This window comes from Chiloscyllium plagiosum, chromosome 35 (genome assembly GCF_004010195.1).
Source record: "Chiloscyllium plagiosum isolate BGI_BamShark_2017 chromosome 35, ASM401019v2, whole genome shotgun sequence".
Classification (NCBI taxonomy): Eukaryota; Metazoa; Chordata; class Chondrichthyes; order Orectolobiformes; family Hemiscylliidae; genus Chiloscyllium; species Chiloscyllium plagiosum.
In genome coordinates, this window is record NC_057744.1 from 3,306,993 (window position 1) to 3,317,502 (window position 10,510).

Consider the following 10,510-nt stretch of genomic DNA (forward strand, 5'->3'; position numbering starts at 1 on the left):
CCAGCTCATTCCATACACATACCACCCTCTGCGTGAAAAAGTTGTCCCTTAGGTCTCTTTTATATCTTTCCCCTCTCACTCTAAACCTATGCCCTCTAGTTCTGGACTCCCCCACCCCGGAGAAAAGACCTGGTCTATTTATCCTATCCATGCCGCTCAATTTTGTAAACCTCTTTCAGGTCACCCCTCAGCGTCCGACGCTCCAGGGAAAACAGCCTGTTCAGCCTCTCCCTGTAGCTCAAATCCTCCAACCCTGGCAACATCTTTGTAAATCTTTTCTGAACCCTTTCAAGTTTCACAACATCTTTCTGATAGGAAGGAGACCAGAATTGCACGCAATATTCCAATAGTGGCTTAACCAATGTCCGCAACATGACCTCCCAACTCCTGTACTCAATACTCTGACCAATAAAAGACGGTTGAAAACAAAAATATTTGAGATAAACATGAAAGAACCAGAGATGAAGACGTGAGCCACTCTGACCCCAACCAGATCAGGAGTAAATCATCCACCACATTCACTTGGTTTCTAGTGGACAAAGCATAGTCTGCGAATAGACATCCTCAGTATACAGTGCTGAGCTCAGACAGACACTGGTCATCGTCATTTTCCCTCCACATTTCTGCACTGCTATTCCAAGGGTCACTGGATCTGTGTTGAGGATACAACTCCACTTTGCTTTGTCTTGGCCAAATGGTCATATTTCACAAGAACCCTGATGCTACTGCAACCACAATCAAACTTCTTCTAACCCAATTCCCACACGCATTCTGTTAGTCATTTCAAGCAGTGACCTGAATAGTAATCAGGCCCTGGAAGTTTCTCTGGTACTTTCAGACAGAGGACCATTACCTTATTTGAGAAAGGCAGCAGCAAACAAATTGAAACCGGAGATGTTCAACTCCAAATAGCTCAGTCTCTGACTTTACCAACAAAGGTACCTTAAATATTCCATTTCCTAGCTCTAGTGTATACTATTAACAAGATTATATACAAAAACTCAAGTATTCACTACTATCTAGAGGGACAAGGGTTGCAGACCAAGAGAAAACACTATAATCCATAACCTTTTAACTTTGAAGATATTGTCATTTCTTCAATGTCACTGGGTCTAAATCCTAGGAGATCCCTTCCAAATACCACTATGAATGTTTAGAAGGGATGTCTAGAATCAATGGACTTGGTTCCATGAAGGTCCTACCTTCTCAACCTCGCCAGAGTCATGGCTCCCCTCAAATTAAATTCACCACCAGTCAGCTCAGTCTAACGTGAGAGCAGTCCTATGGTTCTCAGACTACGGTGTCTTTACTTTGCTTCACATCTCATGGGCTGCAATGGTTCAAGAAGGAACTCACTGCCACCTGCTCAGCAGTAGGAGTTCTACAGCACGGGAAGATGCCCTTCAAATAACTGGGATGAGCAATAAATGCTAGTCTGGCCAATGATCCAACATACAGGGAACAATCGAGGAGAGATGGTACTGCAGTGACGATGTCATTAGACAAGTAACCCAGAGCCGAGACGAATGCTCTGGGCACACAGGTTCAAATCCCATCGTGGCAGGTGGTAAAATCTTACATTCCATTAATAAACATTGAATGTACAGTCAGCCTCTGCAAAGGTGACAATAATATTCATAGTCAAATGTCATTAAAAACAACTGAGTATGGTTCAATAATATCCTTTAAGGGAAGGAAATTCTAACCTGCTCTGGGCTGCATTTGAACAAACAACAACGTGGCTCATTCTTAATTGTTCACTATAAGCAAGCAACTTAGTTCAAGGGCAGTTCGAGATAGGTGTCAAATTCTGGCCATGTCAGTGACAGTCACATCCCACTGAGGAACGAAAAAACCCAAAATCCCAACTTTCTAATATCTTCACATAACTGAAGCCTTTCATACCCCCTATCAATTAGATCTATCAAATCAAATTGTCTACCCCATTCCAGTAATTAAAACAAAATTAATGGAAGGTAAATTACAATCAGAAGCGACCGTACCAATGACTATGGAGAGTAACAGCTGCAGCCAATGAGTAATCCATGACAGTTCCTGGGTAGAAATATGCAGCAGGAAAAAGGCCCAATAAGGTGACACTTAATATCCGTTCACTCGTCCAATGTAGCGAGGCAGCTTTCGAACCATCTGACAAAGGAATAAAATGACATAACGCGTAACACCAGGTAAAATCTCTAAATCACACGAATATAACTGTACAACAGAAGCAACATGAATAGCCCCACAATTTCAATTTGCAAATTAGAACCTGATTTGCAGAAGTGGGTTAAAAAATACTTAATAAGATCAGTGATTTTTGTGCAAAACAATCAAACAATTAGAATGGAAAAACACAATTGATTATAGTTATTTCTGACCCAAACAGAAAATATGCCATTGCATAGAAATTGTGCAACTTTTGAATTTCATGTGGACTTTCAGGTGTTAATTTCAGCTGCTGTATTAACCATTTGAGGAAACTACCCAGAAGAGAAGAAAATTTTATAAAACTATATCAGTTTAAATTATGAATGGATGAAATTTGTCAGCACCTTTTACCTTGATCAAGTTACATTTTAAATTTCAGACGTTTGTATTCCCACAAGACCAACTTTCCAAATAAACAAAAAAATGGAATACACCAACGACTGAATATTCTTGCTCACACAACATGGCTTCACATTATGTTACTGTGCTATGTATACAGGGTGAATAGCCAAGGTCTTTTTCCCAGAATAGGGGAGTCCAAAACTAGAGGGCATAGGTTTAAAGTGCGAGGGGAAAAATTTAAAAGGGATCGAAGGGGAAGCTTTTTCACGCAGAAGGTGAGGTGTGTATGGACTGAATTGCCAGAGGAAGTGGTAATATTGAAATTTTTGAGATTCACAATTTTAACTTTGCTTTATCTTAAGATTCTCTTAAGCTGCTTAATATTTTTTGGTATTGGGGATATAAAGGATCATTTCCCAGCTCTGACACTAAATATATTAAGAAACAACATTTCTGCTGGTTATTGTTTCCATGTCCCCTCCAGTTTTGTCTGAGTGTATCTGGAAAGGACTAGGAGGCATGATGATGATGAGTAGTTGTAATTTTCAAATTAGAATTACTGCTTCTGCCATATTTAAGTTGCAACCACTGCAGCACCATCACCTATGCTAAGGAGAATGAGTAAACCTACATGATCTTGATTTATGTCTCCTACATGGTTACACTTCTATTGATGACTGACACCAAATATAGTCAAAACGCCCTCTGTCTGCTGGCTATCCTGTTTGTAGAAGCACAATTGTCGTATCCATGAAACCATACCATGTTTTGGCTACCTGTACTTACCTTTCCTGATGAAGGACTTTTGCCGAAATGTCAATTTTCCTGCTCCTCGGATGTTGCCTGACCTGCTGTGCTTTTCCAGCACCACTCTGATCTAAACCCTACCTGCACTTAGCGTTAGCTTTGCTCAATTGAAGGTAAGCTTACCTATAAACTAGAAAGTTGCGTATTCAAATCCCCTTGCAAGATGTGACCTTGTAATTCAGACCCTTCCTTGGATTCAGCATGATGGGAATTTCGATTGTTAAAGTATCGACAAATGTCGAACCCAGTTTGTGTAGAACAAAGTCCCCAAGCAACTTTCCTGTGACTGGTCAGGTACTCTGTCCCAGTGCATAAATATTATCTAGGAACTAGGAGAACTCCACCACTTTGCAAATAGTACCATCAGATCCTTTACATTCACCAAACAGGGTGAGCAGTTTTGCACTGAAGTTTCAGTCGACAAAAACTGTCAAGTCCTATCTCATGACTATCAGTCTACAAATGTTGGCTTTCTTTGTAGTTCTAAAAAGTCTCCCAATACTCACGAGCTAAGTGGCTTTTAGTTAATTTTTTTTAACTTCATTCTTTTCATATAACTTCAAAGAATTTTTGGAAAATATTTTGTTTTCTGCGGGTCAACAATGAATTTTAAGTGCTCTGCAATTTAAATTGGAGGCCTGTGACCAGTGGAGTGCCACAAGGATCGGTGCTGGGTCCTCTACTTTTTGTCATTTACATAAATAATTTGGATGCGAGCATTAGAGGTACAGTTAGTAAGTTTGCAGATGACACCAAAATTGGAGGTGTAGTGGACAGTGAAGAGGGTTACCTCAGATTACAACAGGATTTGGATCAGATGGGCCAATGGGCTGAGAAGTGGCAGATGGAGCTTAATTCAGATAAATGTGAGGTGCTGCATTTTGGGAAAGCAAATCTTAGCAGGACTTATATACTTAATGGTAAGGTTTTCGGGAGTGTTGCTGAACAAAGAGACCTTGGAGTGCAGGTTCCTAGCACCTTGAAAGTGGAGTCACAGGTAGATAGGATAATGAAGGTGGGCGTTTGGTATGCTTTCCTTTATTGGTCAGGAGTATTGAGTATAGGAGTTGGGAGGTCATGTTGCGGCTGTACAGAACATTGGTTAGGCCACTGTTGGAATACTGTGTGCAATTCTGGTCTCCTTCCTATCGGAAAGAAGTGAGACTTGAAAGGGTTCAGAAAAGATTTACAAGGATATTGCCAGGGTTGGAGGCTTTGAGTTACAGGGAGAAGCTGAACAGGCTGGGGCTGTTTTCCCTGGAGCGTTGGAGGCTGAGGGGTGACCTCATAGAGGTTTATAAAATCATGAGGGGCATGGATAGGGTTAATAGACAAAGTCTTTTCCCTGGGGTGGGGGAAGTCCAGAACTAGAGGGCATAGGTTTAGGGTGAGAGGGGAAAAGACATAAAAGGGACCTAAGGGGCAACTTTTTCATGCAGAGGGTGGTGCATATATGGAATGAGCTGCCAGAGGAAGTTGTGGAAGCTGTTACAATTGCAACATTTAAAAGGCATCTGGATGGGTATACGAATAGGAAGGGTTTAGAGGGATATGGGCCAAGTGCGCAAATGGAACTAGATGAGGTTTGGATATCTGGCCGGCATGGACAAGTTGGACTGAGGGTTCTGTTTCCATGCTGTACATCTCTATGACTCTATGATGGAGGCTGGTACATTTACAACATTTAAAGACATATGGATGGGTATATGAATAGGAATGGTATGTACCAAATGCTGACAAGTGGAACGAGATTTATTTCGGATATCTGGTCAGCATGGACGAGTTGGACCAAAGGAAATGTTTTCATGTTGTACATTTGTGACTCTTAATACCATTTCCTGTTAATATGGTTGTGTGCATGACCTGTAGTGTTTTTATGATCACAATTCTAGACCCTACACCTCTTTGTGGTTAAAGGTAATTGTTTTCTCTCTCCCCCGATGTGGTTTCTAAAGTCAGTTAGAAACTAGTGTTTAGGTTGCTTGGAAACATACTCCTTCGAGTGGAAATGAATTGCTTCCTCTTTTTCTTAAAAATGTCAAAAGTACACAAGTGCAGTGCGACGTGTTGTATTCTGTCAAAGCTTCTTTTACAGAAAATTAACTCAAAGCTTTTCACTGACGGTAAATGCATCGACACAGTGAAGCAACAGGAAAAAAGGGAGACACGAGCAGAATTGGGTCTGTGATCTAAAACTCCTCCTACAGCTATGTTTTAAGTACATTTCTGAAAATAGTAACAGAGATGGCAAACTGGAAGAGAGAACAGGATATTGGGTACTGTGGCCATGGAGGACAGAACTGCAAATGTGGGACAAGGAAGACTCCAGTGCTATAGGAAAACAGACGTGCATTTACATAATGACTCCGAGAATCCTAAAACACTTTAGTAAGAGTTAAACCATTTTGAAGTGTCACTGTGGTGTACACAATGAGACAGCCAATTTGCACAAAGAAAACTCACCACAAAAAGCAATGAGATAACCAAGAGGCAACCTCTTTAAGTGGTGGTGGAAGGATTAATGAGCATCACAGAGAACACTTCTACTGTTCTTCAAACTAGTGACACCAGATATTTATACACACATTTTGGGGGCTGGTGAGAGAAGATGGGGAGTGATAATAAGAAAGGGCACAAGCAAAACGGGTGTGTGTGTGTATGTGTGAGAGCGCGCGAGAGAGAGAGCGCGCGAGAGAGAGAGCGCGAGAGAGAGAGCGCGAGAGAGAGAGCGAGAGCGAGAGAGAGGAGGCGCAGAGCTTTCCTTTAAGGTCATCTCTGGCAGATGCTATCTCCAACAGTGCAGCACTCCCCGAGTTTAGTGCTCATATTTGTCCAGTGAGCCGAAACCTACAACTTCCTGATTCAGAGGCCAGACTCACGATCCATGGAGCTGCAATTAAACTGTTGAGTGGCAGCAGTTGTGAGCATACTGTTTGAGGATGGGGAAACAGCAGATGGTGGCGGGAGAACAAGCAGCCATGGTGACAGTGGAAGAGGGAATTTCGATCTCATATTAACTTTAAGGCATATTGGAATTTGCACAGGATAGGAAGATGGGAAGTGCAGGAACTCAGTGTCAGCAACAAGGTGGCCTACATGGTTTTGAATGGGACTTGGCTATTCTGGGAGGAAAGCAAAGACGACGACAAGGTCCATACATACTGCCTAGGTGAACACAAAAAGTAAGCACTTTCATCAGTTAACTGATGGAAAATGCCAAACATCAAAAAGGCAGATCAGAAAGGAATCATCATTATTCATGAGGAAAAAGAGGGGTCACAAAAGAGAATTAGGTTACAAAAAAACAAAATGAAATGCTGATCCAGTGAGATAGAGGCCCGGGGAACACAAGTTGGACAAAACTGTTTGTGACATGATGCCACTCCATACTTGTTTGAGATCAGGTGCTCAGCTCATTAGAAACCATGGCAACAGATCTACCTCATTATTTTACATTTGGGCATGTTAATGTGTTTTATATTGTAATCAATCATACTTTTGCTGCTATGGATTTGCTTCTGGTCAAGGACACCTAGCTGAGTATACCTACACAAGAACCATTGTCTAAGTCAGAGTGAGTTGCAAACGGCAATTAAACTGTGTGCGAGATTACAGCCAAGCCATTGTCCTCCTTGAACCACATCTGTCCTTTCCAGTAGGAACATGAACTGATTTTCCAGGTGTCATAGTGTCCCAATTGCTCACCCAGCAGAGATCAACAGGCAAGACAGAAGCCTTTAGAAACCAATTAAAAGCAAATCTGCAACAATGAATTGTGGGTATGGGAAGATGCTATTCCGATATATGTTTAAACGTCTGTCTCAATTCCCAGTTTAGGGCAGATTAATAGAGGCAGAATATACATTTATTACATGATAGATTCAGTTCCCTAATTCTCAGAGTTTGCTCCTGGCAGCAATACTACTACCATTGGCATTGAGCAGAAGTAATTCACATGAAGATGGGAAGAGAAAAGTTTTGATCATCACTGAGTTATTTATATACATTACTCAGTTGAATGACTTAGGGAGAATTAAGAAACAACTTGTTATAATAATGATATGGACCTGAAGAAACAGAGCTGACAGAAAGAGAGTCACTGTAGAAAGTAACAGCACTAAAAGATCCAAATGAATGGCTCCACCACATTAGGGTAAGTGGAATAGGAACATATCATTAAGAAAGCACAACATAGCCCTGGTCATAATATTACAGGAAGATGTGATCACCTTAGAAAAAAAGAGATTGAAGAAGGTTTTCCATAAATGGGAATTTTAACTGAGATTTTTATTCAAAGTTTGTGCGAAGATTTGTAGCTCGGGTGCTCGTTGTTGTGGTTCTGTTCGCCGAGCTGGAAGTTTTTATTGCAAACGTTTCGTCCCCTGGCTAGGCGACATCATCAGTGCTTGGGAGCCTCCTGAGATATTTATTCTTTTGTTGGATGCGAGCATTGCTGACAAGGCCAGCAGTTGTCACCCATCACTAATTGCTTTCAACAGAATGGTTTGTTTGGCCATTTCAGTTAAGAGTCAAGTATATTGCCATAGGTCTGGATTCACACGTGGGCAGAACAGGGAAGGATAGTGGATTTCCTTCCCTTTCATTAGTGAACCAGATGGATTTTGTTTATCACTGATGTTTTGACAGTCACCATCACTCAGATGAACTTCAATTTCAGATAGCTTTTGTTAATTAAATTTACATTACACCAGTTGTTGTGGTAGGATTTGCAGTGGTCCCCAATAATTGTCAGTAAGTTAGTGCAGATCAGGTAGGATGCTCAAAAAGCAAAAATTTATTTTTAGACTGTGGATAAACAAATATTCCCTAACTATTGTTATAGTTTATCTGAAGGCCTACAAATAGATTTTAATAAGTTACAATATCTTTGTTAATGATTATATCGTTTCCTCTTTTTGCTAGTACTTGTCGTGAAGCTAATGCTCATACTCGCACTGAGATTTCTTCACCTAGTTAAGGGTCAAGGAAGTTGAAGTTATGGGAGGAGAACACAACAGGAAGTGGAGCTAAGACCCTCGCCTAGAATCCTATTGCTCGAAGGATCGAATGGACAAATTGCGCTCCTAAGTACTACCCTCCTAATAGTCTGGACTTCTGCATTATTCATCCAGTGACATTACCAATATGCTACCATCTCTCCAGTAAGATGCATGTTTTCTCTAAAACAGAGGAGGTTAATTGAAGATTTAATTGAGGTGTAAACAAATGAGGGGCCTAAATGTGGTGCATTGAAATGACCCATTTTCACGAGCAGACAGGTCAAGTAATTGGTGGAAAGAATTGAGGATACCTCTGAGTAATTGTTTCACCTGGAGGATGGTAAATGATAGAAAATTCATTGTTTGAAAGGGCGATTGAAGCAGAAAACCTGATTACATTAGAGAAAGCTCTCAGCTATGCATTCAAGGAGCTGTAACTTTAGGACTATGGATGAGTTTTTTTTTAGTTGATGAGAATGGACCTCTTTTTGTGCTATAAGCCTTGCTACAATTTTAACAAACGTTAGAAAAGGTAGTACTGGAAAACCCTGCTTGAGCCATTTCTTGCTTAACGCTCAACATCTCTCCTTCCAAAAATTCCTCATTTTCACCTCTGTTCCTTGGATAAGTCTCAAAACATCTCTCAGGAGGAGATAATATCCCTGGACTAGTAATCTGCAGGCCCAGGCTCATATTGTGTGAATGCGGGTTCAAATCCCACCATGGCAGCTAGTGGAATTTGGATTAAAATCAATAAACAGTGGGCAATAAAAATAAATCAAAAGGTCATGTAAAACTCATGCAGTTCACTCATGAACTCCAGACCCACAATAAAATTGTCGATTCTTAACTACCTTCCTAATGGTCGAGGAAGCCACTCAGTTCAAGGGCAATTAGAGATTGGCATCAAATGCTGGATTGACAGCAATGCCCACATCCCAAGAAAGAAGAAATTAATATTCTTTGTTTCCACTGTTAATCCCATCAATCTCACTTCATTTGCCATTTGTTACGTATTCTATATCCCCCTCCATTGCATTAAAGATGTCTGATCTGTTTCCGTGCTATGACATCTTTTGAAAAAGTAACTACAGAAATGCAAATCTTGCTTGTTAAAACCAGCTCATTTTAATGCCTCTATTGCCACCTGCTGTTTACAACATCAACACATTCCACCCAAGTATCTCAAATTGTAAATCCACTTAAAAGCCATTTGATCTCATCAATAAAACCTACTGTTGGGGGATGCTGATTAGCAAAGCAAAGGTTCAGTCTAATGCCCCAAAGGCATGGGCTCAAAGCTCACCACGGTGGCTGTTGAATTTATATCCAGGTAATAAACACCAGGAACTGAAAGCTACCCTTAGTAATTCGACCATTACATTATAAAGTCTGTCTGGTTCACAAAAGTCTGCCACCCTCATGTATTCTGGCCTACATGCGACTCCAGACCCACAGTAACCTGATTAACTCTTCCTGCCCTCAAATGGTCTAATAATAACTGAGTTCAAGGGTAAGTAGAGATGGGCAGCATCTGTCCTTGGCAAGAGTATTCCCTTGAAGCTATGTAGCTTCTCCAAGATTTCACACACACCAATCGGTGTTCCAACGCATTGATGACCAGCTTCAGCCTACAAGGGTTTCCACCACAGAAAAGATAACAGGCAGTATTGCTGCTCAGCTTTGTCCACAGTCCATGAAAGAATAAAATTATAGAAAACTAAACAACAATAAATAATTGGGAACTTTGCTGAGCTACAAATTATTTTGTGATTGCACAACCATTTATCTTTTCAGTTTTAATCAGAAAAGTGCAGCTGAAAAAACAATAAAATAAAATCAAAGCTGCTCAGTAAATGCATATGCTGACATACAAAATGGGGATCCTTAATAAGGTTGGACTCTCTGAAGGAAGTTTTTCCACTAATGACCTGATGTGCTCTATCCAAAGCTGCTGATTGCGCTAACATTTTGTTTTGTTTTGTTTCGGATTCCTAAACAGGAAACAAGATAGAAATAGGAGGCAGAAATGCAATTCGGACATTGTTCCGACCAACAAAATTTGGACCCAACCAGGACAACCAATTCCTATCAGCGTTCCGAAAAGACCACTCCCTCCGTGACTCCCTCGTCAGGTGCACACCCCCCACCAA

The 10,510-nt window shown here is 40.8% G+C and overlaps 1 protein-coding gene across 1 annotated transcript in view; it reads right to left on the bottom strand.

Moving 5' to 3' along the window:
• LOC122540539 overlaps positions 1-10,510 on the bottom strand; it is a 35,841-nt gene that overhangs the window by 7,825 nt on the left and 17,506 nt on the right. Inside the window, exon 5 of the mRNA XM_043676404.1 lies at positions 2,004-2,148. Within this exon, the coding sequence (XP_043532339.1) occupies positions 2,004-2,148 (145 nt within the window). The remainder of the gene's footprint in view (positions 1-2,003; positions 2,149-10,510) is intronic.